At 49.7% G+C, this 26,374-nt stretch overlaps 8 protein-coding genes across 8 annotated transcripts; 4 read left to right on the top strand and 4 right to left on the bottom strand.

Annotated features, from left to right (window-relative positions):
- The first annotated feature begins 1,235 nt into the window (after nt 1-1,235).
- Nucleotides 1,236-3,559, top strand: B0J16DRAFT_149056 (G protein-coupled glucose receptor regulating Gpa2-domain-containing protein). Its single transcript, XM_046122020.1, has 2 exons — nt 1,236-1,878; nt 1,931-3,559. Exons 1-2 carry the CDS (start codon nt 1,646-1,648, stop codon nt 3,465-3,467), a joined length of 1,770 nt encoding a protein of 589 aa, XP_045980953.1. The 5' UTR covers nt 1,236-1,645; the 3' UTR covers nt 3,468-3,559.
- A 117-nt stretch (nt 3,560-3,676) lies between these two features.
- B0J16DRAFT_363367 (class I glutamine amidotransferase-like protein) lies at nt 3,677-4,856 on the bottom strand. The gene is made up of 2 exons (XM_046129871.1): nt 4,180-4,856; nt 3,677-4,121 (listed from the first exon to the last, which is right to left on the bottom strand). The coding sequence occupies exons 1-2, from the start codon at nt 4,627-4,629 to the stop codon at nt 3,831-3,833; spliced, it is 741 nt and encodes a 246-aa protein (XP_045980952.1). The 5' UTR covers nt 4,630-4,856; the 3' UTR covers nt 3,677-3,830.
- Nucleotides 4,857-5,671: 815 nt separating this feature from the next.
- Nucleotides 5,672-7,236, top strand: B0J16DRAFT_306356 (uncharacterized protein). The gene is made up of 2 exons (XM_046124792.1): nt 5,672-5,898; nt 5,948-7,236. Exons 1-2 carry the CDS (start codon nt 5,784-5,786, stop codon nt 6,991-6,993), a joined length of 1,161 nt encoding a protein of 386 aa, XP_045980951.1. The 5' UTR covers nt 5,672-5,783; the 3' UTR covers nt 6,994-7,236.
- A 17-nt stretch (nt 7,237-7,253) lies between these two features.
- On the bottom strand, nt 7,254-9,363 carry B0J16DRAFT_343823 (uncharacterized protein). Its single transcript, XM_046128108.1, has one exon. The coding sequence runs from the start codon at nt 9,261-9,263 to the stop codon at nt 7,278-7,280; it is 1,986 nt and encodes a 661-aa protein (XP_045980950.1). The 5' UTR covers nt 9,264-9,363; the 3' UTR covers nt 7,254-7,277.
- A 458-nt stretch (nt 9,364-9,821) lies between these two features.
- On the top strand, nt 9,822-14,510 carry B0J16DRAFT_288630 (uncharacterized protein). The gene is made up of 2 exons (XM_046124193.1): nt 9,822-14,173; nt 14,232-14,510. The coding sequence occupies exons 1-2, from the start codon at nt 10,085-10,087 to the stop codon at nt 14,280-14,282; spliced, it is 4,140 nt and encodes a 1,379-aa protein (XP_045980949.1). The 5' UTR covers nt 9,822-10,084; the 3' UTR covers nt 14,283-14,510.
- A 138-nt stretch (nt 14,511-14,648) lies between these two features.
- On the bottom strand, nt 14,649-16,088 carry B0J16DRAFT_343820 (uncharacterized protein). The gene has a single exon (XM_046128107.1). The coding sequence runs from the start codon at nt 15,906-15,908 to the stop codon at nt 14,739-14,741; it is 1,170 nt and encodes a 389-aa protein (XP_045980948.1). The 5' UTR covers nt 15,909-16,088; the 3' UTR covers nt 14,649-14,738.
- Nucleotides 16,089-16,254: 166 nt separating this feature from the next.
- B0J16DRAFT_288624 (SNF2 family N-terminal domain-containing protein) lies at nt 16,255-19,569 on the top strand. Its single transcript, XM_046124192.1, has 3 exons — nt 16,255-17,071; nt 17,123-18,382; nt 18,434-19,569. Exons 1-3 carry the CDS (start codon nt 16,582-16,584, stop codon nt 19,285-19,287), a joined length of 2,604 nt encoding a protein of 867 aa, XP_045980947.1. The 5' UTR covers nt 16,255-16,581; the 3' UTR covers nt 19,288-19,569.
- Nucleotides 19,566-25,436, bottom strand: B0J16DRAFT_415707 (uncharacterized protein). The gene is made up of 2 exons (XM_046133543.1): nt 22,057-25,436; nt 19,566-22,000 (listed from the first exon to the last, which is right to left on the bottom strand). Exons 1-2 carry the CDS (start codon nt 25,300-25,302, stop codon nt 19,709-19,711), a joined length of 5,538 nt encoding a protein of 1,845 aa, XP_045980946.1. The 5' UTR covers nt 25,303-25,436; the 3' UTR covers nt 19,566-19,708.
- Nucleotides 25,437-26,374: the final 938 nt, after the last annotated feature.

Here is a 26,374-nt window from a genome sequence, read left to right as displayed (position 1 = left end):
GAACCCTGCGGCGATCTTTGTAAAAATGCGGAGACAACCACGATTGGCAATCTAGGCGATGAATAGAAAATCGGGGACTGGGGCATTCAAAGGCCCAGCCGAGTTGAGTCAGGGATGGTGAATAAGAATGCTTATGCCGTAGCCAGGACCTTGATATCCTTCATTTTGACCTTGATCAACCGGTAAAGCATTTCGCGCCTTAACCGATTGAGACTCAGGAACAGAAAAAAACAGACTTTGGGCTGCTCGACCATCCCGCTGCCACTGCCCATCCATAGTGACATGCAAGTTGGGTCAGATTTGTCGGGCTTTCATCTTGAGTCTCGACACCCGCTCCCGCTACTACCTTTGCCGAGCTGGGGGACCTCGAGTGACATTCAATAGGCGAGAACAATTTTCGATTGGCCGCAAAGGGAGTACATCGCGTGAGATCGAGAGGCTGAGAAGGTCTCGCCCAATCGCCTGTGAATTAGGGTTAGTCCCCCAAGGCGGATGGCGGCGCCTTGACGGACGTGGCACGCGGAAAGGACCATGAATGGATTCGCTTCGCCCTGAAGTAGATCTTACCCTTACGTAGCGCGCTGCTAGCGAACAGGGTTTTTCGAGTTGAGCTGTCACTTGATATTGACCGCGGGACGAGAGGAGAGATGTTTGTTGCGGTGTGGACAATGCAATGTCGTCGGTCATGTTTGCGCATCCGCTGATATCCTGCTTGCTGTGATAGATGATAAGTTGCTTCTTTTCTGTCCAATTTGCCCCCCAAAGCGACTCGTCAGTATGAGGTAGTGGAATGGAGCCAATTTTGTTCTGGGGACGCACATTCATGTAGTGGCTCTAGACATCCCGTGTCTCTGATCTATCCCGTTTTTTGCTTGGCATCCCTTGACGGATGACATGATTCCCTAGGCGAGTTTGTTGAGAGTCGAGGCCTTACAAAAAGAAAGGCGCCAGAGGATAGTGTGCAACTAATCGGGTAATTTTCATGTTGTTGTTGGTAGTGGGTTAGTGGTTTTCGGGAAATCCAATGCTCAAAAGCAAAGCAAAGAGGAAGTCCCGTTATTGAACCAATGCGCCTGCCGCGACTAAAGTTTCACCTTGCCGCCTCCGGATGAATCAGTGCTGCACTACACCTTCCCAAAAGTGCGCGGAGCTGGTAGTTAATTGGAAACGGCAGGAACGAAGATCAAAGTCAAATTCTCGGAGGCGCAACACCAAGAGGTCAATTCAACCTATCAACTAGGCCGCAGCAGGACAATCTTGGCTATAGACCCCATCGGTCATCATTACATTAACACGCGTATCTTCGCTTCGGGGTCTGTAAAGTTTCGGGTAACGTCTTGACCTTTTGAGAATGTTAGAGCCTCTTTGTTTGATAAGGACCTAGACCCTCGACTCATCCACGTTCCAAGCGAGAGAGGTCTGTCTCTCGGCTCGCAACCTACAACTATCACTCGCCATGGTGGTGTTAACCCGTCATATCTTACCGACCACTTCTGCTCGCCCTTTAATATAGTATTACTATACCGAGCGCCAAGATATCGACAGGTCTACAACGCTAGCGATCAGAAGCACTATTACGTACCTATTCCGCGAATAACGGACCGACAGTTCTAATATCCACATACATATCATCATCATCTCCACCATGCCTCCCTGGCTTCATCAAGATGAGGCCCTGGGCTTTTCATCTTCACCATGGACAACCTCATTGCAGGCTCTCGAGCCACGACGAGTAAAACATTTCACCATGGCCGCATTAACTCCCTATCAAACGTATGCGATACACGTTGCGACTCTCACCGTTGCATCGTTCAGTATCCTCGCAACAATAGTCACTTCTTTCTGGTTCTTTCGTATGAGACGAAGTTTTCGCCATGAGTGAGTCGCCACAAAATATTTTTATAGGTCGTCTTTCTAACACAATTTGAAGCCTCATTATGCTGCTCATCTACAGCGACATGTTCAAGTCATTCTGGCTACTCGTCTTCCCCGCCGTGGAATTGGTCGCTGGTAAAATCGAAACCGACGAAACATTTTGTCAAGTCAGCGGATTCTTTCTTGCATTAAGTATTGAGGCATCCGACGTCTCTGTTGCTCTCATCTCTGTTCACACCGCATTGTTCATCTTCCGTGGAGAGCAGGGTCTCTATCCCTATCGAAAGGCGGCTTACGCCCTCGCCGCCATTCTTCCCGTCGTGATGGCTTCACTGGCATTCATTGAAAGCCCCGGCTATATCAACACTGGCCAGTTCTGTTATCTACCATTCAACCCTATGTGGAAACGACTTGCCCTCTCATGGATTCCTCGCTATTTGGCTTTTGCCATTATCCTTTTTCTATGTATAGGCGTATACGTTTACGTCCGTGTACTTATGAGTCGATTTGGTGCGGAAAACAATACTTCTAGGAACACTCTCTCAAAGATGTCTGGTTTCGAGAGTCTTGACCCGATCCAGCAGCCAAGCGCCACTGTTCCTCCTACACCGACAATTAAATACCACGGACTCATAGCATCATCCAACGCCTCTCGACGAAACTCTTGTACCATTATCGAAGACCGTCCCACCAGACCCTCTCTGACCACACTCAACTCATTCCAAATGGACATGTCTGGAAGTGCATATGCTAGCAAGCTGCATTCAGCGCGGACGGCTCGTCGGGGATCCGCGCAGATGTGGATGTCTAACTTTGGTACTGACCTCACCGCTCAGGAAGAGCACGTGGAGGTTGACTCTCAAAACTCTACAGGGACTACACGATGTGGTTCCGACGATGTGATTGCACCGCTAGCCACTTACACAAAACCTGAATTCCAACAACAAACACATGACCCTGCACCCACTCGACCTACAGGCATGATGCGAAACGCCTCTTATCTTTCCACAACCGGAACTTCCAAAACACCATCTATACCCAATCTATTCACTATACTCAACCGCAAAACCGAACGCCCCCAGAGCGCAGAAAACAACCTTGTCTTAACTCAGAGCGACATCAACGCACCCGGAACTGTCAAGACACGCGAGAAGATTCTGCGACAACTCCGATTGCTTTTTATCTATCCTATAGTATACGTCGTCATCTGGATCTTGCCATTCATTGTTCAGCTTACAGGATATGGCAAAGGAGCACCTTATGGCATGAGACTAGCCAGTATCGTGTTTCTTTGTTTCCATGGTCTAGCTGATTCTTTGGTTTTTTGTATAAAAGAGAAGCCTTGGAGACATAGCCAGACTTTTAACCAAACCTTCAAACGTTTCAACCTACGATTTTGGAAACGAAGACAGGAAGCGCCCGATGTCGGTGCAAGGGTCGGACGAACCAGGGAAGAGATGACACTCGACTCACGATTCGCGAAGAAGAGAAGAGAGCAAGAACAGGCCGAATGGGAGATGGAGCGACAAGCTGGCCAAGATGCTCGCAAGGCATCCAGAGCAGCTCCCGACTGGTGGGACAGAGACGATTGATAAGGACTATACATGTGGTTGGGATTTGTGTCATAAAAGGCGGCGAATAAGGCGAGGAGGATGATACCCCGTTGAAAAACGATATGTTCTGGTGATTAGATCCACGACAGGCGCAGAATTTTGCATTGATAGGCGTTAGATGTTTTTACCGGGCGATTATACCAGGTGCATTTTAGATGATATATGGAAATACGAGCATTCGAATTGATATCAAAATCATGGTACAAAGTTTGTCTAAAGTCGTTTTGTTTCATTAGTCTATCGAGACAGATTCGTGCATCGCGTATATCGTTCTATGTAATTCGAACGCTGATCCTCCTCTTTCATACTAATACACAATTTGCAGTACTTCTTTCAATTTCCCTAACCTTGTCTCCAGAACTTGAGGAAGGCCTTGGCAATGGCAACTCCATCATGAGGCAGAGGCGCACGCTTCATGGCATCATTATAGACCTCGTCCGTGAAGATGCCAACAGTGTGACGGTTGAAAAGAATTTCTGAAATGATCTCCTCGTTGAATTCAGGGTGTCCTTGCACAGTGATGTACTTCCCGGGAGAGTAGAATCCTTGAACTTCGCAGATTTCGTTGGAGCCCAGAGGAACAGAGTTCTTGGGGAATGCGTCGACAATGTCGCGATGCATTTGGTGAATGCGCTGTTACACAACAGTCAGTCCTACCGTCGCACAAACAACGGCGCAAACCGGAACTTACCATCTTGTCCAACCCGAAGATCTCCTTGCCCTTGGCTGTCAAATCAACCTCGGTGACAGCAACTTCCCATCCCCTGTTACTCCTACCGCACTTGGCGCCCTCAGCCCGGCCAACAATCTGGTGTCCAAAGCACACGCCCACGACACGCACGCGATTCGACGCAATAGCCTTCTTCGTATACTCAACAAGCTTAAGAATCCAAGGATCGTTATCGAACGCCGTGTGGCGAGAGCCAGTAATCAGGATCGCATCGATGTCGTCGAGAGAAGGGTAGCAGTGCAGATCATTCACCACGTCGTAGCCCTTGATGGTGACGAGATCGGAAAGCTTCTGGGGCTTTGCGGCTGCTTCGAGGAGTGCGGTGAAAACGCCCGTGTAGCCGCCGTAACGATCGCGGGTTTGGGGCTGGGGCGTGTCGGCTTCGAGGATGGCGAGACGAAGAGGAGGCATTTTGGATGGAGTTTTGGTGGGTGAGGGAATGAAATCAGGAATATGCCTCTTTGCGAAAATGAAAAAGGATCGCTGCAAGGCCGGAGGCCAAGGCCTGGGTGAGGATGGACCCTGGGCTTCCTGGTCGTGTAACGGCGGGACCGGTAGCGGGGGTGGAATGGAGGGGAGGATAGGCAGAATTACAAATATGACATGGTGTTACTGGATCTAGTAGGCGGTGAGGGTGATAGTCATGAAGGTTACCGTACCCTGGAGATGCCATGCAACATGAAATAACGCTTTTTTATGGAGTTTCTGGTAGATGGTACATCGCCAAGCAAGATGCAGTGATGTTTATTGGGTTAGAAAGAACTCACAAACAATGTATCATAGATATGTGTAGGTTCAGCCAAAAGGTGCAGTATCTGTAGCTGTTGGTGCTGTTGAACTGCCGTGAGCTAGCTGTCAAGCCGTCTTCCAAGTGGCAGGGTTCAGGCCGCCAAAATAAAGTACATTGTTTAAATATTGAACTTGACCGCATAAAGTGACCACATTATTTCGCAACCTTGGGCTCCTCCAACTTCTGACACCCCGACAGCAAGTCCTCTGAGACAGTGGCTGAGACAGGTTGTCAACTTTGTCTTGCAACACAAATCAACTCCATCTGACTTTAACGTAACACATAGACACATTCAACCCCATCGTTGAAATCACTGTCTTCTGATAGATGTCGGCCATTATCCACATGGCAGGGCGGTTCAAGGTGCATATATCACCCACGTCCGCATATCAGCCACTTCCAATGCAATGAAACAGCAAATCCTACAACATAGCCATCCACCAAACAAAGCCTTTATAGTAGTATCAGTATCATATATCCTCTGCATTATTTAATGCTCCGTCAGCAATGCTAAATCCCCAACCGATGCAAACCAAACTCCCGTCCTCTTAGAGAAAAGAATGGGGCATCAAGTGACAGCTTTTTTGTGGCTGACATCCCATGCATCCCTGCAAATTGGCTAGGTGACGTCTTGAACCGTTGGAGTTAACTTACATCCTACATAAATGTACATGCAGGGACTCTTGTCGTGAGTTTTGTGTCTGTTGTTTTTGTCTTTTTTTGCACCTCGCTTTTCTTTCTCCCTTTATAATAAGGATCCACTGTCTGTTTCAACATGTCTTCAAGGCTGTCTTTGAACAGCTTTTTGGTGAAGGCCAGGGCTGCTTTGACAGCTCCTGCTGCGCAACGAACTGTACCTCTCACTTTCGTTGTGGGAAATGAGTCAGCAGGTAAGTTTACAGAGCACTTCAATGACCCATGCTAACATAAGATATTCAGACCTCGATTCTCTCTGCTCGGCTGTTGTTTATGCCTATCTTCGCAGCCATGCCCCTCCTCACACTCTACACATTCCCCTCTCAAACCTCCCCCGCGAAGACCTGGCCCTTCGCACTGAGATGTCAGCTGTTCTCAAACATGCTGGACTCACGCTGAAAGATCTCTTGACTTTATCTGAGCTGCCGGATTTGAAACCTGAAGAGACACGCTGGTTGCTGGTTGATCATAATTCACTCACGGGCCCACTTACAAAATACTCCGAACAAGTTACTGGCTGTGTCGACCACCACGCTGATGAAGACGTCGTGAGGAAAGATGCCAGTCCGAGAGTCATCGAACCTTGTGGAAGCTGCATGAGTCTGGTCGTGGATGAAGAGCGCCAAATCTGGGAGGAGCTTTCGACCAAGGATGCGGAGGACAGCGACGCAGCTACTGAGAACGGTAAACTCGTTAGGCTCGCTATAGGTCCTATCATCTCCGACACGATAAACATGACAGCTGAAGCAAAGGTTCGCGAGAGGGATCTCAAGGCTGTGTCATTCCTAGAAGAGCGCATGACATTCGACCGCACAGCCTACTTTGACGAAATCTCCGCTGTAAAGGAGGACATTTCCGACTTAAGCTTCCGTGATATCTTCCGAAAGGATTATAAAGAGTGGAACGGTTCAGGTCTGAAGCTCGGAATCAGCTGCGTCGTGCAAAACTTCGACTACCTCGTCAGCAAAGCCGGCGCAGCAGAGCCTATGCTCGATGCCTTTGAGGACTGGGTCAAGGAGCGCAAGCTTGACGTAGCGAGTATAATGACCACGTCGCATCCCGACGGCGAATTCCAGCGACATCTTCTTGTGTGGGGTATCAGCGATGAGGGTCGTGAGGCGGTAGATAGGTTCGTGGCTGATGCGGGAGAGAAGCTGAAGCTTGAGACGTATAAGGATGGAGAGTTGGATCAGCATGGTCATAGTAGATTTGCATGGAGGCAACACGAGCTTGCGGCGAGTAGGAAACAGGTTGCGCCGCTTTTGAGAGAAGCTCTTAAGAAGAGTTGACTACGAGAGTCAAGAAGTTCAAGGATATAAATATTATATGCGATTGAGATGCGATGGTAATGGTAGTATATATAGCCTGTTAGGTGGGTGTCAGAAGAATTGTCCTCTAAGGCTCAGGCTACAGAAATACAGTAGCCCAGCTGCTCATAAGGTGTCCAAATTATTTCGTCTCTTATGCTCCCGGCGGATAATTCTTCTGATACCCTGACGCCTGTGTTACTAGTATGAGGGCTTTTGTGAAATGGCAAATGAAAATAACAGGTCATTTATTTGTATTGAAGTGTCTACACTGAATCTTTCTTTTCCGTCGAATCCTCTTCAACTGTATCAGCATTTTGGTACAACCTTGGATTCATCGCAAGTTGCATGGTATGTTCCATATGCAGCATTTCAATCTCCCTGTGCAGAACGAGATATTCTCTGTTCTTGAGTCTTGCTTGGGCGTGGGGCTTCTTTTCTGTGCCGTCAGGATAATACATGGTGGCATGCGTTAGAAGGTACTCGGACGCTGGGTCTGCGACTTTGATGCACCTTTTGAGAGAAGCATAGACCGGGCCCACGATGCCGATATGGCGGACTTCGTTGCGCATTTCAGTATAAATCCAGCGTAGATTCTCAATGCACATGATCTGGTTTCCAGTATTTGCTAGTGTATTGTAAGCCAATGTGTAGAGCATTGTTGGCCTTTGTTCATTGAATAGATGTGGTCTGCGGAATAGCTCCCAGAAACGTGTCCAATTTTCTCGATTTGCATAACCTCTCATCATGCGATGAAGCTGCGGGCCTTCAAATCTGAAGTTTGACCGGTCGAGGAGGGTCTCGAAATTCTTTCGAGCCCTTTCGAGCGCTGGATCGCCGTAGGATGGTGATGCCAAGAAACCGTCAATAAGGGATGTGAACATCGGAGGGTTCCAAATCTCAATGCCTCTCTCTTCAGCTGTCCGAATTATTTGATCGACTAAGGAGAGTCGCTCCTTTGCGGCCAGTTCTGGTGCAGATCCTGTCAGTGCGCTTCTGACAGATTGACGTATCATCTTCGGTGTAAGAGGAGATCCAGCAAGTTGAATTTCCTCGAACCACTTGCGGACAACGGCTAGGGCTCTTACATGTGTTTCGGTGTGTAAGTTATCGAAACCGATTATATCCTCGTCTGAATATATGAGATCGGCCTCCCGTGAACCGCGCTCTACATAATGCGCTTGTTCTGGCTCAAGGTCTTGCAACAGCCGTCGTGCACTGGTGGTATAAGCACGCCGTTGCTGGGAGGCATTCTGCAAAGCCTGCCATTGTAAAGCCGATGCTGATTTGGGTAACTGGACTTTGGTGGCAAGAAGTTGCTCGAGCTCCTCGGGACTGTTTATCTTCTCTCCGCGAGCTTGTTTGTTCTCTCTCAGGCTCTTCTTCAAGATGCCCTTCCAAAGAGTCTCCAAGTCAAGCTCTGCTCTTCGAGGATCTGTCATGCACTGAACCACCACTGTAGTGCCAGTCTGGGGCGCACCGAAACCAGAGAAGCGACCAGTATCATCGACCTTGGCCGCTTCATCAATCTCGTCACCACTGGAGGAAAAGTTGACGCAGACCCATCCAGTGGAGATACCATTGTCGCCACCAGGAATGATGGCAGTATTGGTTCCCATCAGCTTCGCCTTCTTTCGAAGTCGACGCAACTTTGTTCGAAGTTCACCAGGCCCAATCAATCCATCAGCTCGTGCAGAAATGTTGTGATTCTTTCGAAGCCATCGTACAAAACGGCCGGAAGAAATGTGAAGATGTCGTTCACTACGAGCTGTCGCAAAAAGCATGATTAGATTGGGGCCAAGAGCAGCTGGAGGATCAAGATCGCGCATGTCCAGAAGTGAGATATCGTCCAATCCCATATCCTCGAAGATGTATTTGATCATTGGCTCGATGACCTCCGGCGCGCCTTCAGGGACCTTTGGCAGCTCGACGGCATGCTGGCTTTCGGGGTGTCGTGGGGCCTCAACTTCCAGAAACCAAGGAACATCTTCAGATTCAGCGGGCTCGGATGATACGTTAGCAGAACTGTCGTGAGTATCGTTAGGCGCAGTCGAAATGGAAGCGCTCTTCTCGGTTATCGGATCGATCGTTTTGACGTCTGAGTAAAACCTCGTCGCTAGGGTAGGAAGATGTCGTGAGGTCTGTGGAAAAGTGCGAAAAGGACTTGTCGCCGGCCGTGACACAACGGCGCGAACAATGGCCGATTGACATTGCCGGCAACTTAATGCTGCAGCGACAGGACGTTTCAACATCTTGAGTATCCTCGTGTGTTGAAAGAACGACAAAAACTCAGACGTTGGAGAGCTAGAAAGACATTGATCGTCATGGTTAGATCAACCCAGTCGTGAAGTGGGGAACAGCCGAGCTCCAGCTTCTACAGTACCGAAACTGTCACGGCGCAGCGTGGTAGGTGGGGATGGATGCTAGGGTGGATGTTTTAGTCCGTAGTCCGTTAGCAAATTTTCAGACCTATCGAAGAAAAAAGAAAAAGAAAACATCTTGATAATATTTGTATTCAACTACGTATACACACATCAGTAACAGCTCAAAGTATATGACAGAGATATAGAGTAAACATTACTCCATGAATTCTTTATACCTAATTCAATACATCATCGTCTTCAACTTGAGTTTGAAAGACAATCGAACGGCCAATAACTTCCGCTTACAGTAGGAAAGTGGAGACAGAAAAGTCCCTTGTTTTCTTATTTGCCACAACTTCGATTCAGCACGTGACTGCTTCTAGTGGATGCTTCTAAACTTCCTCGCCCATTTACACTGAAAAATTTGGAGAGACCGACTTGACTTTGCCTCTGTCTCATGCGCCTCCCGGTTTTTTCTAAGAAAGACTCGGTTGGCAAGAGCTCAAGAATCGAATGTTATTAGCTTATTTTACAAGAACTTAGCGATTTTCTTCAATCGTTTGTTTTTCGAACCCTTAAATTGGGATTCGAGCTCTCTATCACAACGCGGCAGCAACAACGATTGGGCAATCCATGCCCGTTCTTGAGTTTGCTTGTCGCTTGACGCACCTTCGACCCCTCAAAAATATCCGATAATATCATCCATCACAATGCTCGTCCGACAAACACGGAGGGGCATTATTGCCGCCAGATCGACACCATTACATATTGCGACATCGACCCTCGGCCGACGATGTGTTGTTACACAACAATTCCGACCTCAACCCCAAAAGAACCGCAGCTCAGAGTCTGGTCCTAGTCTTTTGCACGGCCGCCATCTCGCCACAGCTGTAGACGATTTCCAGTTTAGCAACTACAATGCTCTACATGACCAGCTTGCCAGGTCCGGCCTACGTCCCTTCCAAGCTCCTCAACATGCTCATACCGAACTTCGACCACTGGACCCGATGTCAAATTTGTTGACCATCCCCGAACCTCCAGAAGCCCGATCTTTTGGCAAGATGAACAACAAGGGTATCCCTGGTGAAGTTGAGGAGATGATTCCAGTCTTCGATGCCTGTGTTCGTGTAGGCAAGCTTGAAAGAGCTGCTCTGGTGCTGAAGCGACTTAATGCAACCGGCCTGATTCCTGGTGAAGAAATGATTATTCTACATAACCAATACCTGCGTGCATCTCTCGATCAAATGCGAACGACTCCCGACCGAAAAGAAGCCGAAATGCTACATAAATGGTACGAGCTACAAATACGAAACCTGGATTTACCACAGACTGCGGAGACAATCGCTTGCATGCTCAAAGCTTCACTCCTTTCTGAGCGTGGCTTAAGACTGGAACGCCTCGTCAACCGCTACATGAGCATGGCTCCCGGTGAAGCTGGCTTGCGAGTGTTGAGTATGGCCGATATTCTCAGCGACCAAGATCTTGGTGTCATTACCGAAATCTGTCCCACCTACACTTTCGCCCCCGCCCCTGATTCGGACGAGGTTCAGTATGTCACTATGGCAGAAGACGAGCATATGGAAGCGGAGGAAGGGTTTGACGAGAATATGGCTTCGCAAGCGAACGAAGATTATCCCGAGATTCAACCAACACCTCAACGTGGAGAGGGTTTGAGCGCCTTGAAGAACAACCTGGGCCTAATTAGCGAGCTACAAAACGTGGACATTTCCAAACTGTCCCTTGCGGAACAGCGCGAGTTCCAGACTCGCATAGAGAAAGACTCCATTGATGTCGCTATTGGGAAGTGGCGGAACGCCAAGAAGAATCTCGACAAGATGGGCATCAACACGGCTCTGAATGATAAGAGTGACGAAACCAGCCTTGCTGCATGCCTACAAGACTGGGTTGAAGCTATGGAGGTTCGCTTAAAAGAGGAGATCATCCAGGTTGAGCATTCTGAGGAGAGCCCCAACAAATCTGAAGAGGACCTGGAACGCTGCGTCTACGGTCCAATTTTACGACTCGCAGACCCTACTAGACTGTCTGCTGTCACGATCCTTACCCTGCTCAACTTTAGCGCCCTCCAAGGTGTGGACAAGGGTGTAGTTATTCAGCGATTACTCACCGATGTTGCTCGTGTGGTGCAGGATGATATCAACTCGCAGGTCCGCGAGAAAACCGAACGAGAGCGTCGCCGAACTCGCAAGGTCAACTTCACTGGAGAAAAGCCAGAGGCTGAAGCTGAGGCGACCCAGGCGGGTGAGGAAAAGACCATCGCAGATGCTGACGGGCCCACTGGTGTCAAGCATCCTGCTCAGAGCTCATGGTCAACCCAAGTCCGCATTCGAGTTGGTGCGGTTTTGGTCAAGAGTTTGCTCGAGACTGCAAAAGTTAAAGTTGAAAAGGAACATCCGATCTCCAAGGAGAGAATTAGCCAGCTTCAACCCGCATTCTCTCACATGTACGCACCCAGAAAAGGCAAAAAGGTCGGAATGCTGTTCCTCAACTCACACCTAGTTCAACGCCTGAAGCGAGAACCCATGGGTGATTTCCTCGCCAAGCACCTCCCTATGATTGCCGAGCCTAAGCCTTGGAGACGTATGAACGAAGGAGGCTTCTTATCAAGCAGAGCTTCGCTGATTCGTCTCAAATCGGGAGATGCTGAGCAGAAGCTCTACACCAAAGCCGCCATTAAACGCGGAGATATGGATCAAGTTTTCACGGGACTAGACGTGTTGGGAAAGACACCATGGAGGATCAACAACCCTGTGCTCGATGTGATGGTAGAAGCCTGGAATACGGGCAAACCGATTGCTAATATGCCCACTCTCAATCCTGACCTACCTTACCCAGAGGAGCCCACCGGCTCTGACCCTCTCCTTCGCCGGGCATGGTATCGAGGTGTGAAGCAAGTTGAGAACGAGCGATCTGCCCTTCATTCTCAAAGGTGTTATATGAACTTGCAGCTCGAGATTGCACGCGCATTCCGTAAGCAAGTCATTTACTTCCCTCACAACCTGGACTATCGAGGCCGCGCCTATCCTCTTCCAACATACTTGAACCACATGGGAGCTGATCACACTCGCGCCCTGTTGAAGTTTGCCGAGGGCAAGGAACTCGGCGAGAAGGGTCTAAGATGGCTCAAAATCCATATGGCTAACCTGTACGGTTTCGACAAGGCCTCTTTCAGCGAGAGAGAGAAATTCACCACGGACAATTTGCCCAACATCATTGAGAGTGCTGAAAACCCTCTGAACGGCAGTCGTTGGTGGTTGAAGGCCGAGGATCCCTGGCAATGCTTGGCTGCTTGTTTCGAGTTGAAGGCTGCGCATGACCTTGAAGATCCTACCAAATACGTCTCCAGTCTGCCAGTGCATCAGGATGGTACCTGTAACGGACTGCAGCATTATGCAGCCCTGGGTGGTGATACCTGGGGTGCTCAGCAGGTCAATCTCATACCGGGTGATCGACCAGCTGATGTTTACATGGCTGTCGCGAATCTTGTCAAGGAGTCGATTGCCAAAGACGCCGAAGCCGGCAACCAGCTTGGCCAGATCTGCATGGGCAAGATCAAGAGAAAGGTTGTGAAGCAGACCGTTATGACCAATGTCTACGGCGTTACCTTTTCTGGTGCCAAACAACAAGTCTGCAAGCAGCTGGACGCCATGTACCCCAATTTGTTCAAGGAGACCGGAATCCCCAATCTTGTCACTGCCACCTATATTGCGAAGCACATTTTCGCAGCCCTCGGAACTATGTTCCGTGGTGCACACGATATCCAGTACTGGCTAGGCGAGATTGGCGCACGAGCCTGCAAGGCTTTGACTGAAGCCCAACTCGAACAGCTCGCGGAAGAGGAGGTCGGTGGGAAGTCTAAGTCAAATGGTACCGCTGCCGTCCAGAAGAAAGAATTGGCTGACCTGAGTGCGCAATTCCGGTCAACAATTGTCTGGACCACACCTCTTCGAATGCCTGTTGTGCAGCCGTACCGAAAGGCCGCTACCAGAGAGATTCGCACTTGCTTACAGGCCATCCACTACCCTACATTTGGTCGAACTGACCCTGTCGATCGAAGGAAGCAGCTTCAAGGATTCCCTCCTAACTTCATCCACTCACTGGACGCGAGCCATATGCTTCTTTCCGCAATCAGGTGTAATGAGTTGGGGTTGAACTTTGCTGCTGTTCACGACTCGTTCTGGACTCATGCCGCTGATGTCGACATCCTGAATGGCGTTCTCCGGGATGCTTTCATCCGAATTCACGAGGAAGACGTTGTTGGGCGACTAGCAACAGAGTTCCAAGCACGATACAAAAACTCAATCTACTTGTGTACCATCCCTGCGGATTCTCCCGTTGGAGAGGCAATCCGGGATTTTCGCAAGAAGAGTAAGCTGGGCCAAAGGGAAGAACTCCTGCTGGAGCACAAGCGCAACAGCCTTATTCGTTCCGGAAACCCATGGGACTTGGAGACTGCGCGCAAGATTGTCACACCTGCTTCGATTTACGAAGACATGAAGGCCGATGAGCACGATGAAATTGCGGCCGATTCTGAGAGTGCTGGTGGTTTGGGAGAAATTCCCGCCTCAGAAGCCAACCTCAAGGAAACAGTCAAGGAGGCCGTACAGGAGATGGATCCTGAAGGCATCTCCACTGACGAGCTTAGTGCTCGGCTTATCAAGCGCCTGAAGCATACCAACTTCGAAGCCGAAGTCATCATCCCCAAGAAGGATTACAGGCCTGAAAAGAAGAAGGTCATCTCTCTGTGGCGTCCCTTGACTTTCCCAAAGATACCTGAAAAGGTATGTCAATCCCCTTTCCCTCGTTTTCTATGGATGTGGTGCTAACAATAATGAAAAGGGCGACTTTGATGTTAGAAGTTTACGAGAGAGCCAATACTTCTTCTCCTGATCACGGAAAAATAATGTATTACTATTGACGAAGACGATGTTTGGGGGCGTTGCACATACGTACATTTGTTTGGCGTTTAGAGAGTTATTTTTCGGGATAACAAAAAGCATTGGGTATAGAGGAGCGTGGTTGCGACTATGCTGGTTTCTGTATTATAGTTGTATACATGCATTCTAGAGGTATAGATGCAAGATAAATTAAGACTTGGTCTAAATGGCCTGAAATGACATGATGGTATCGCCTCATGCATCCTGTGAAGGGGTTAATTCGAAGGGTCGTGGCTTTAAGACAGCATTTGTCGCAATCTTAATTGCCCAAATAACAGCCCATGCAGGAACTAGAGCATATTCACAGCACGTTCTGGTGTTCAGATCTTTGAGTATCATTTGACATACAGTTTTGTCTTTCACATTTTTGCTTATCTACACTTTTAAGATACGTAGTCCATCTATACATTTATCGCACAACAGCATCCTTGAGGCTAGGAACAGTGCAGACACCACCGCTCTCAGTAACAAGGCGACCAGTTCCAGTCTTACCCAATTGCTCAACAGCAGCAGCATCGAAAGCGACCTCAAGACCATCAGTGGTAGTGAAACCAGGCTGGAAAGTCTCCCAGACCTTCTTCTTGGGGTTAAGAACACCCTCAGGCTGGCCCTCCCAACCCTCGAACCACACACGGTCACCGGCCTTGGCGCCTTCAGGAGGAGTGACGAGCTCGACGGGTCCCTTGTGGTCGTCGACCTCACCCTCCTTGATCTTGGGAGAGGCGGCGAGGACCATGGCGCAGGACTTGATGCCGCGCATCTTGACGGGCTTCAGGTTGCAGACGACAACGACCTTGCGGCCCTGCATGGACTCGAGAGGGACAAGGCCGTTGAGACCGGAGCAGACAGTTCGACAGATCTGGCCCTCGTATTCGACGTAGTCCTCGTTACCGGGCTTGTCGCCGACGGCAATGGTGGAGACGTAGAGAGAGTCGGCGTCGGGGTGGTTGATAGCCTTGAGGATGTGACCGACACGGAGGTCAATTAGGGCAGGGGAGAGCGGAGCAGTAGGGGCGGCGGGGGCCTTCTGCTTGGGAGCCTTCTCCTTCTTCTCCTTCTTGGGCTTATCGGTAGCGAGTCGTTCCTTGGCGCCCTCAACAACCTCCTTGACCTTCTCCTTGGTGCGGTCAACGAGAGAAGCCTCACCACCAGCAGCAGAAGCGTCAGCAGCGGCCTTCTTCTTCTTCTCCTTCTCGGCCTTGGCGTCAACGGGAGGCTTCACGTAGAGGACCTCATCCTGGTTAACCTTGACCTTGTTCTCATCCTTGACATCGAGGCCGAAGAGGGGGGAGTTCTGGACGAAGTCGACATGGCGAACGATGTGGGGGTGGCCCTTCTCGCCGGTGCGCTCCTCGGGGGACCACTTAGCGACGACGGGAGCAAGAGTCTCGTAGATGGCGACGTCGGCCTTGGAGGGCTTGCTGCCAAGGAGGGTGGATCGGCTGGAGAGGTGGTTGTTGAGAGTCTCGAGGATAGTGGACTTGTCCTCGGGGGACTTGAGACGCTCAGAGGTGGTGAGCCATTGCTGGATCTCGGCCTCCTCGGTGGGAGTGTAAGTCTGAGAAGCGAAAGAAGCCATTCTGAAGATTGTAAGGGGACGGAAAGCTGGGAGGCTTCTGGATGCCTGGCGGAGTAGGCGAAGGGATAACGTGGTGGCTGTGTGAAGCTTGGGTATAGCTTCACTTGAAGATTGATGTTATCGAGATGTCTTGTCTTGATATTTTCTCTTGGTGGGGTGGAGGGGTAATTGGGTAGAGGTATTGGCGGGGAAGGAGGCGTTGTCATTGGTGTGGCGTTAAATGGGAAGAAGAATTGTGGCTGTCAAAATCGGACACGCTAACCCGTGACATCGCCCCTTTCTCGCGTCGGTTGCCTGGCAGGACTTTACGCGGTACGCCCTTTTTTCCTCGACCCTTGACATTGTTACTCGAGTAACAATAGAAGTCAATTGGGACATTCACTACTGTATATACAGATTCTTGCCTATTTCTCTCTTGACCACTTCTGCCTAGTCCTCTTGATTCACTGTCAGTGTCTTCAATTGGTTAACTTTCTGCTCTTTTCTTTTTTTTCTCCTTCTCCTTGTTTGAGGCGAGTCTACTACATCATTCTTCCCACTAGCGGATCGCCGCAAACACCAACCAACCTCGGGAGCTGAGTTCAGCCCCTGACACTCATTTTTCTTTCTCGCTCTCGTTCTCATTTTCATTTTCATTATATATAATTATTGTTTTTGATCACTTCTCTCAAAGATGGCGACACCGAGTACCGTGAGCTCTCCACGCTCAAATTCTCGCTTGCCAACTAGTGTGCCGAGCTCGCCGCCTGAGACGAACGACGATCTCGAAGGCGCGGATGATGCGCTTGTGAAAGAGGAACAGGAAGCGCGTGCAGAGAATGAGAAAAACGAAGAGAAGCATCGTCAGGCTCTTCTTAAGAAGAAGAAAAAGAAGAAGGCAGAGACCAAGTCTGAGCGAGAGGCCAAGGCTAGAGAACTTGACGACTTGCTGGCTAAGTCAGCTGCCTTCTCGGATATTCTCACTAAGAAGACTCAAGTTTTGGGTCGTGTGGGAAGTAGTCTTGACGGAACGACTCTCGGTGAACATAACTTGAAGATGGCGCAACAGCCCAAGTGTATGATCAACGGTACTATGCGCGACTACCAGCTTGAGGGCTTGACTTGGATGTATGAGATTTGTTCTCAGGGCATGTCCGGCATTTTGGCCGATGAGATGGGTCTCGGTAGGTTTACGCCTGCGATCATCGGAATCTCATAAAGCTAACTTGTCGCAGGCAAAACTGTACAGACAATTGCACTAATCGCTTTACTCCGTGAGCAAGAGAATTATCTCGGCCCTCATCTTATCGTTGCGCCTCTCAGCACTCTCAGCAACTGGATGGATGAGTTTCACAAATGGACTCCTTCCATCCCTGTGATCATGTACCACGGCACCAAAGATGATCGGGAGAAGATCTTCAAAACAAGCATGCAGAAGCACCTCAACAAAGGGCGCCCTACCGCCAAGTTTCCAGTCGTTTGCACGTCTTATGAAATGGTACTCCGAGATCAGCACAACTTGTCCAAGATTAACTGGGAGTTCATCATTATTGACGAAGGTCATCGCATGAAAAATGCAGAGGCCAAACTGTTCCAACAGCTCCGTCAGTTCTCCTCGGCTACTCGTCTTCTCATCACAGGTACACCTCTACAGAACAACTTGAAAGAGCTGTGGTCACTGCTTCACTTCCTCCTACCGAACATCTTTACAGATTGGGAGGCGTTCGAATCTTGGTTCGATTTCTCAGATCTTGAAGATGAGCAAGGAACTGAAGAATTTATCGCTGATCAAAAGAAGCAAGAGCTGGTCAAGAAGATCCACTTGATCTTGCAACCCATGTTACTACGACGTGTTAAGTCGGATGTCGCGTCATATCTTCCCAAGAAGCGGGAATATGTGCTCTTTGCGCCTATGACGAAGGAGCAGACAGACTTGTATAACGTTCTTACTGACAAGAAGGTCGATACTCGTCAGTATCTCGAGAACAAAGTCATTGAGAAGCTCAACGCCAGTGCTTCAGCGACACCGAGTGCAAAGTCGTCTCGATCAAGCAGTCGCGCGCCTCCAAAGACCATGTCCCTCCCAGTACGCGAATCCTCTCGTAAGAAAGAGGTTGCGCCAGAGGAACCCGCCCCCAACGCCTTCTCCATGATGATGCCGAAGCGCGGTCGAGGAAGACCACCCAAGAATCCAAAGCCAGCACCAGCTACCGAAACTCCAGAGAAGTCCGGAACAAAGCGCAAGGGTCATCCTGTCGCTTTAGAACCAGAAGCGAAGAGCACGAAGTCAAGCCGTCAGTCAACGCCAATAGGTCTGCGCAGACGAACAAGAAAGACTCGTACTTACAAGGATGCTGGATCGGATGAGGAGAAGATGTCGGACGATGAGTTTGAGGACAAACTTGCGCAGGAGATAGAATCTGATGAAGAAGTGGACGATAAAGCATCGATGACTCCTGAGGAGCGTAAGCGGGCGGAGACCCTTGAGCTCGCAAGTAAGTTGCTCCCTTATTTACGCCTTTCCGGATTGTTCTAACAAGAAACAGAGAAACAAATCGCTCAGAAGAAACTTGGCAATCCCCTCGCTCAGTTGCGTTTGGCGTGCAACACACCACACAACTTCTACAATCCCTGGAATGCCTCCACTGATCTCCCCATCGACGACTCTATCGTCACTGCATCCGGAAAAATGCTCCTTTTGGACCGTCTTCTCCCACGCCTTTTCGACGATGACCACAAAGTCCTCATCTTCTCCCAGTTCACGACCCAACTGGACATCCTGGAGGATTACTGCCGTGAACTTCGAGGCTGGAAAACCTGTCGCATTGATGGCTCAGTCGCACAGGAAAGTCGACGTACTCAAATCGCCGACTTTAACAATGATCCTGATTACAAGATCTTCCTTCTTTCCACGCGTGCCGGTGGCCAGGGAATCAATCTCGCTTCTGCGGACACGGTCATTTTATTCGACTCGGACTTCAATCCTCAGCAAGATCTTCAGGCGCAAGATCGCTGCCACAGAATCGGACAAACACGCCCCGTGGTAGTTTTCCGTCTCGCGACCAAAGACACCGTCGAAGAGACCCTCCTCAACTCCGCAGACGCAAAACGCCGTCTCGAAAAACTAGTTATCAAGAAGGGCAACTTCAAAACGATGGGTCAAAAGATGGATATGCGCGAAGATCTGGACCCTGAATCCCTTCGTGCGCTGTTGCTGAAGGACGGACAAGTCTACAAAGTGTCCGGCGGAGAAGAAGTCCTCAGCGACTCGGACCTCGATATTCTCTGTGACAGAAGTGATTCTGCGTATGAGAAGGCTGCGAGCGGAGAGGGCGATGCTGATGCTTTCCGTGTTGTTGAGACTGGTGCTGATTCTATCAAGATGGCGCGTAAGGATTAAGGATTTGATGTTTGCACTATATCTGCTTTGATGTGTTTGGTTGGTAGGATTCATGGTACTGGAAGGGTATATATCTGAGGCGATTATTGCTTTGCTAAAGGTGTTCAGGATTAGCGGCTTGTCAGTTCGGATTGTGAGGATTTATTTGTCTATAGACGACATCAGTCGACATATGTGTAGTTTAGTCTTCATTACTACATTAGCTACATTGTATCAGCATATGAGCGTTATACACCCAGGAAATTCCACATGAATGGCATGGGGAAACGCGCAAGAATGTCCAAAATTTAACTTGATTTGAAGTATCGTTAATGACTTATCTCACTATTCTCGTAAGACTATTGGTATAAACCTTTGTAAAAGAATGCACGCCAAACTCCTTTCCAACCAGCCAGTGAATTCCATTTTGGTCGTAGAGTCGTTAGTTAACCTCCTCCACAAATCCAATCTGCCTCCTGGCGTCCGGACCTCCGGGCACATTTCCTATCCTCTTTGCCAGTCGCTCTTGTGTCTCCACCAGCTTCTTCTGTGCTTCCAACCTCGACTTTATCCTGTCCTCTGCACTTCTCTCAATGCGATCCAATTCTTCTCGTTCGCTGATGCGTAAGCTGCTGAGTGCTTGGGCATTGCCTGCTCTTTCGGAGTTGACCTTGGATTCCCATTCCAGCATCTTCTGCTGGCGATCTTCTTCGGCCGAGAGTTCGGCTGCGGCGATCAACTTCGTTCGTTCTAGGCTTGACTGTGTAAGCTTGTGTTGCTCGGAAAGACGTCTTTTCAGTGCAGCGTTGAAGAGCGACTCTTCGAGGTCGGCCTTCTGTCGTGCCGCATTGATGTCTTCGTTGAGGAGTCTTCGACGACGAGCATCCTCAATCTCGGCCTTGTTATTCCAGATATCTCTCTCGACGCTCGCCACTTCCTTTGCTCGAGCAAGAGCGATGGCGTGATCTTCTGTCTCAAGCGCTATGCGTCGCAGTCTGGCCTTTCGTTCACGCTCCTGGACTAACATATCGCTTGGCAGGCCAATGGCATCTTCAGGTTGGTCCCCGGAGTTGGCGTAATACACATCCACTGCTCGGTTCGCCCGAAGGAGAGTAAGAAGCTGATCCCGAGTATCCGACTCAGGCAGCACCTTTTGGACGTACATTGTCGGGGAGTAGGTGAACTCGCCGTCTGAGTAGTGGTTGTAGGATTTGTTGATCTCCTTCCACATAGCTACCTTCAGAAAGGTTCGAGTCGTCGCAATAGGGTCAAGGGACTCGAAGCAAAGTAATAGTAAGGATTTCCCATGCGACTGCAAGCTTATGTCCGACCCAGCATCAATCAAAAAGGTCATGACTCTCTGCATAAGCTTTTCTCCGTCCGCAGTGAGCTTTCCTGAGCAGGAACCTGCTCCATGACGACAAACCTCGCCCAGAGCAGATCTTCCATCGTGTAGTGGACTGGGGAAGTCGGGATGATGACCGTGGTCCACGAGAACTGTGACAGCTGCTAGGTTGAGCTCTCTTGCAGCGTTGTGAAGTGATCCATCGTCCTTTGACTGATCAATAGCGAGTAGATTGCCCATCATACGAGTTGAGAGATCGCCCCCAATATCGGTCGCCATCGCAAGAGGTGTTCGTCCCATAGCATCGGTAATATCGACGTTAGCTCCCTCGATGAGTAGTTCCTTAACAATATCTGGTCGACGAGTTTGGATGGCAAGCATAAGTGGTGTAGATCGGGTGATAGCCGTTTCGAAGTTGACGTTTGCTCCACGTTCAATCAGCATCTTAATCAGTGCTGAGCTGACTTTCTTTTGAGGCTGAGCAATCGCCCAAAGTAGCACCGTCATTTCTTCAGGCTCCTCCACGCTTTCGTGAATGCGGTATGTCGTAGTTTGGTCGTGATAGAAACCAGCATCCAGCAATACCTGCAACAGCTCTGCTGAGCGTGGGTACTGCGAAATGGCCTTGATCAGGATGGGTTCGGATCCAGCGCTTCGGGTCATGACGTCCAGTCCAGATTCCCCATCCCTATATCCTGAGAACAGCTCGAATAGCTTCAACACCTCCTCAGGTGATCTAGCAGTATCGAAAACACGCTCGAATGCAAGTGTGAGGGTCTGCGGTGTTGGTTTGCAAGAAAGCAATCTTTCAGTCCAAAAAGCATTACCCTTTGAAGCCGCGCAAACGAGAGGCTCTCCATCTTGGAAGTCAACATTGGCGCCATAAGAAACAAAGAGTTCGACAAATGCATCAGCCAAACCTTCCGTTTCCTCCGTGCTGTCCTTCATGACCTGCACAAGGGCTCGAGTCACACTCTCACCCTTGGCACCTTTAGCGAGAAGCATTTTCGCAGTCGCAAGTCCGTTTGCAGAGAACCATGTGCTAAACAAAGCATCCGAGAATCCACTTGAGAAAGCCGCGAGTATGTTATCCTCGCTGAAGTCGCAAGTCAGGATCAGTTGGACTGCTGACACCTTGGCGCCTTGGACAGCTTGAATAAGAGCATAGCAGCCATTCGTAAAAGGTGATGCCCCAGACTCAAGCAAGAGTTTGATGAGGCGCTCGTCTGGCTCGTCCTCTCCAACAGCCTTGCTCAATGCGATGTGAACTTCGTCCACAGCCGGCATGCCTGCTTTGAACAGCCCTTCAATGATGCGTAGCCTGGTATCTTGTTCCAGTTTCCAGCAGGCTTTCAGGGCCCTGATTAAAGTGGGAGGGGATGCCTTTTTCTGTATCAATGTTAGTAGGATATTCACTGATTGCATACCACAGAGGGCCAACATACCTGATTGCCACCTTGGTGCCACAAGCCCAATAGCAACTCGAGACTACTGACAAACGCAAGTCTTGTGGCCGCAACAACTGCCTCACCATTGCTAAAGTTAGGGTCAGCGCCCGCTGCCAGCAGCACACGCAGCACTTCGTGCCCATCTTCGCCAGACTTCGCAGCCGATACAAGCTGGATGTCTACAACCTCTCCAGAAACTCCTCTCTTCAGCAGACGCTGAAAGATCATCGCGCGCTTGTTCAAGTCTCCAACTTCGGTAGCAGCCTGGAAACCTCGTTCCAAAGTCGCCTTTTGGGTATCGGCGTTGGACTTGAGCAGTACATCGAGGACTTCAACAGAACCTCCACGGCATGCCTCTATTATAGCTTGGCCTCCGTGGGTAGAGATACTGGCTCCATAAGCAATCAGTACATCTCCAAGTTCTAGGTCTCCGTCACGAGCCGCGATGAGTAGGGCATTAGAGGCGGCTTGGGTTGTGACTCCTGCCTTTGCCAAACGTTTGCAGATATTGAGCCTGTTTGTCCAATCGGTGATCTTCATTGCTTTCTCCAAACAAGAGTCTCTGCTCTCGGAAGAATGCTTGATGCGAGAAAGCAGCAGATCAAGGATTTCAGGGGCCTCCTTGGAAACAGCCAGTGCAAGAGCCTCCCCATCAGAGGCATCTGCGAAGCCGGCCAAAATATTAATCAAGGTAATATCTGTAATGAAGTGGTCGATGGCGTGGATCAAAGCTCTGTTTACTTCGCGAGGAGGCGCTCCTGCTTCGACTATTCTTTTCGTAAATGCCAATCGATTCATTGGGTCTGTGATCTTCAGGGCTTGGGGGAGTGCAGATGCCAGGGATGCCGGTGTTGGTGGCTTTTGGCAACCAAACAGGGCGTCGACTACAAGCTCCCGAGCCGCAGCAACAGCAGAGCATAGCGCTCTGGCTTTGTGGGTATTTGGGTCTGCACCAAGTTCTAGAAGCTTGTGCAGCGTTGAAAAGGAGGCACGGCCTGTTTCATCCTGGGCGAGGACTTGAACTTCTTGTACCAAGAGACTGTCCAGGTTTAGTTTCCTGGGTGCCTTTCCTACGATCACATCAAGCTTCCATCCCTTGTTATCGGTTGAAGGAAGCGTGCCTAAGCTCTCAAGACAGATCGGTATCGTGTCCGTGTCATGTTTGCCCAAACCAAGGACGAGATCAAGAACCTTGAAGTCTGAATTTTGTGTCGCCTTCCTCAGAATCTCTCCCTTGAGGCCGTTGATGTCTGCTTTGCCCTGTCTTAAAATAAGCTCGAGTAATGACATATCAACAGGTCTCTCCTCGAGAGTTGCCAATAATGCCTCTGCCACCTGCTTTACGCCAACACTCGCCCGTGCTTGGAATAACACCTTCAACATCTCATATCGCATCTGGTGGTTATCGATCTTCATGACGTCGGCGAGTCTTGCGGCGGCTGTTTGAGGCGACGCGCTTTGCATTAGCGTATGGAACAGTTGAACGTCCATCTGGTTAATAATGGTGTGGAGTCCAACGCCTTCGTCGTAATTGATATCCGCACCATACTTGAGTAAAAGATTGATGAGAGCGTCATCCCGCTGTGAGGGATCCTCGGCAATCGCGTCTTGCAAAGCAACATGCAAAGCCGGGCCGGTCATTGCTCCCCTCAAGAACATATCAACCATACGATACCGTTCTGTGTTGGGAAGACTCTTGACCAAAGGAAAGATCGCGGTAAGCGTCTCGTTCGAGGGCCTCGCGGCAAGAATCGTGGCAGCCATGTCTGTATTCCCTGCTGAAACCGCGTAGCGCAAGGCCTCTCCTCTCTGGTGATCAGGCGATGCGACAGCATGGCGGTTACTAATGCGCGGCTTTCCGTGGCCATTTGGCTCCTGGCTGGGTGGTTCGCGGAAATGGGGGTTGAGGAGAAGCTCAACTGATTGGATATCACCAGATTTGGCAGCGTGGATCAGACAGTCGTTCAAAACAGGACCATTCGCGCCTCTCTTCAGTAATGAATAAAGCAATGCTTGTCGCACCCCAGGGTCCGCTTGCTGAGGGATCAATGGAACACAACCTGATGCCAGCGAGGGATCAATTTTGGAGGATCCATTGAGAAGAGAGATCACAAGATTGACCTGGCCTTTCGATATGGCAGCTTTCAAAGCGGAAGCGTCATTATGTTCTATTGAAGCTCCATAACGAGCCAAAAGGTCAGCCATCTCGAAGAATTGGGAATCGCACGCCATCTCAAGTGATTGCTCTAATATGGGTCCTTGAGCGCCACAGCAGAGCAACAACTCGGCAAAATCGAGTTTCGACTTGGGACTCATGGTTGTGCTCTCGATGAGCTGTTGGAAAGCCTCGGCCAGACCGGGGTTCTGAGGTGGCTTATTTCCTGTCGCAATTGCCATGGCGATATCTCGTCGCTCATTGTTAACGGCGATTTTGAGAGCCTCGGCATTGTTGTAGTTGCAGTCGGCTGTGGAACGACTTAAATGCAAGACAGTGTCGAAACATTGTGCTCTCGTGGCATCTGTAAGCGCTTGTGAAACGCAGATTTCTGACGGTCGTCCTTCAGATCTTAGAATAAGTGAGGCGATCTCTGACAGGACCGGGGCTGCGCAAGCTTTTCGGAATTCGTCCTGTCCTTCGGCAGTTGCTGAAGCGTTTGCTCCCCATCTTAACAGGGTTTCGACAATTCGTGGATTTCGCGTCCTTATAGCTGCTGGTAGACAAATATCGAGGGTGATAGGGTCGGCATGCGGTATGAGAACATGAACCATGTCATGCTGGTCTCTTTCGATGGCGGCTTTCAGTAAACGAGTGCGATCGAGTCCGTTATCCGTGCTCTTTCGTCTGTTCAGTAAGCCCTGCTTCTGTGACTGCGTACCACTAAGATCAACGCCTGCAGCCGCCAATTTCGCAATCAAGGCCTCAGCGACACCAGGTGAACCTGAACTATCGACCCACGAGTTCAAGACCTCCCATATATACTTGGTATCCCAGTGCTTGCCCTTTTTGAGATTGCTGGATGAGAAGGCTCTGGAGAGACCACTCTTAGGTCGCAATTGAGCCACCTCGGCAGATCGTCTCTTCAAAAGGTCTTCGGCGACGTTATCGTCGTCATGTGTTCGAAAAGACGTTGGATGAGCTGGTCGACTAAGAGGAGTTGGAGCGTTGGGCGGAAGAGAGAAGCCCCATTGCTGCGATAATTGTATAATGCGCCTTTGGCGGGCGTTCGCCGTTGAAGAATTCATTATAAGCTGCAGTTAAGGTGAAATGAAACGAATGTTGAGGTTGAAAATGCAAAGTGAACACCCCTCATTGAAATGTCATGTTAAGAGGAAGGCTGCAGCCAGAGAATGGAAATCAATCTTGTGCTCCTGCCCGGCCTTACCGTCCCTTTTGTTCTTGAGGTGATAGGTGATAGTGGTGCTGCTGATGTTACAGAAGTCCGTCCTAGCCTGGAGAGCTCCTGCTAGGATCGGACTGGGGGGGTGGTTGGAGGCTGTGAAGGTCCACTGCCCGTGCAGTGAATCACAGCCGCAGCGCCCCACCTCTGTGTGCTACGCTGCCCATCTACCGAGTAAATCATTAATGTCTTCTGAAGGTATCTTTACTTCTCATGGTATAAAAGAAACATTGCTGAATCATTCTAGCGACACTTAGAGTACCAATTGCCTCTTTGCCTTTTTGATACAGTTTACTATTCTCATAAATTGTGTTGTGGCGTCCAACAGTATCGAATTGAGTGGGTGTCATGTCATCTCTCAACCGCCCAGCCGCCCTAATGCATCCATTCTATCCCCCAGAATTTAGGTGACGTATGGCGGCCCAAACATCCTCAATTTCCCCTGACAATTGGACGATGATACAGAAAAGGCCCAAGCTCCATCCATTCAATATCGCTGCAATGACCATCTCAATAAACCGGCCTCAAAAGCAACAACATCCGGCGGTCATGGCTGCAGAATCCTACCAGGATCCTCCTTGAAAACGCTTGCGAAGCTTTTCTCATGCCAAGCCTCGAGCACTGCCACAGACATTCTATACGTACATACGTGTATTCTGTTTTTTTCACTGACACATGAAACGAGCCTCTAGCCCCTGTCTAAAAACACTTCTGTGGCGATCACTAAACCGCAAGCAGTATACTTCGGGCGAAGGTCAAGAATAGGCCCGCCCTCCCAATTCTCGGGTGCTTAGACCGATCGCCCTTCCTGCGAGATGGCCACGCGTATGCTGTCGTCGCCCGGCCTAATTGAGTCTTTAGATACTGACTAATGTCAGAACTTCTGTAGACGACATGCAGAATGGCCTGTTTTTTGA

This window comes from Fusarium flagelliforme (assembly GCF_020744385.1).
Source record: "Fusarium flagelliforme strain FIESC 12 MPI-CAGE-AA-0113 chromosome Unknown B0J16scaffold_5, whole genome shotgun sequence".
NCBI classification, from domain to species: Eukaryota; Fungi; Ascomycota; class Sordariomycetes; order Hypocreales; family Nectriaceae; genus Fusarium; species Fusarium flagelliforme.
This window is presented reverse-complemented; position numbering and strand designations above follow the sequence as displayed.

Bases quoted from the DNA above. Each gene is read 5' to 3' on its own strand.
- B0J16DRAFT_149056 (XM_046122020.1), top strand. From the start codon at position 1,646: ATGCCTCCCTGGCTTCATCAAGATGAGGCCCTGGGCTTTTCATCTTCA. The intron at 1,879-1,930 runs GTGAGTCGCCAC...CACAATTTGAAG, and splicing joins AGACGAAGTTTTCGCCATGA to CCTCATTATGCTGCTCATCT.
- B0J16DRAFT_363367 (XM_046129871.1), bottom strand. From the start codon at position 4,629: ATGCCTCCTCTTCGTCTCGCCATCCTCGAAGCCGACACGCCCCAGCCC. The intron at 4,122-4,179 runs GTAAGTTCCGGT...GTTGTGTAACAG, and splicing joins TCTTCGGGTTGGACAAGATG to CGCATTCACCAAATGCATCG.
- B0J16DRAFT_306356 (XM_046124792.1), top strand. From the start codon at position 5,784: ATGTCTTCAAGGCTGTCTTTGAACAGCTTTTTGGTGAAGGCCAGGGCT. The intron at 5,899-5,947 runs GTAAGTTTACAG...TAAGATATTCAG, and splicing joins TGTGGGAAATGAGTCAGCAG to ACCTCGATTCTCTCTGCTCG.
- B0J16DRAFT_343823 (XM_046128108.1), bottom strand. From the start codon at position 9,263: ATGTTGAAACGTCCTGTCGCTGCAGCATTAAGTTGCCGGCAATGTCAA.
- B0J16DRAFT_288630 (XM_046124193.1), top strand. From the start codon at position 10,085: ATGCTCGTCCGACAAACACGGAGGGGCATTATTGCCGCCAGATCGACA. The intron at 14,174-14,231 runs GTATGTCAATCC...AATAATGAAAAG, and splicing joins TCCCAAAGATACCTGAAAAG to GGCGACTTTGATGTTAGAAG.
- B0J16DRAFT_343820 (XM_046128107.1), bottom strand. From the start codon at position 15,908: ATGGCTTCTTTCGCTTCTCAGACTTACACTCCCACCGAGGAGGCCGAG.
- B0J16DRAFT_288624 (XM_046124192.1), top strand. From the start codon at position 16,582: ATGGCGACACCGAGTACCGTGAGCTCTCCACGCTCAAATTCTCGCTTG. The intron at 17,072-17,122 runs GTAGGTTTACGC...AACTTGTCGCAG, and splicing joins GGCCGATGAGATGGGTCTCG to GCAAAACTGTACAGACAATT. The intron at 18,383-18,433 runs GTAAGTTGCTCC...AACAAGAAACAG, and splicing joins GGAGACCCTTGAGCTCGCAA to AGAAACAAATCGCTCAGAAG.
- B0J16DRAFT_415707 (XM_046133543.1), bottom strand. From the start codon at position 25,302: ATGAATTCTTCAACGGCGAACGCCCGCCAAAGGCGCATTATACAATTA. The intron at 22,001-22,056 runs GTATGTTGGCCC...ACATTGATACAG, and splicing joins GGCACCAAGGTGGCAATCAG to AAAAAGGCATCCCCTCCCAC.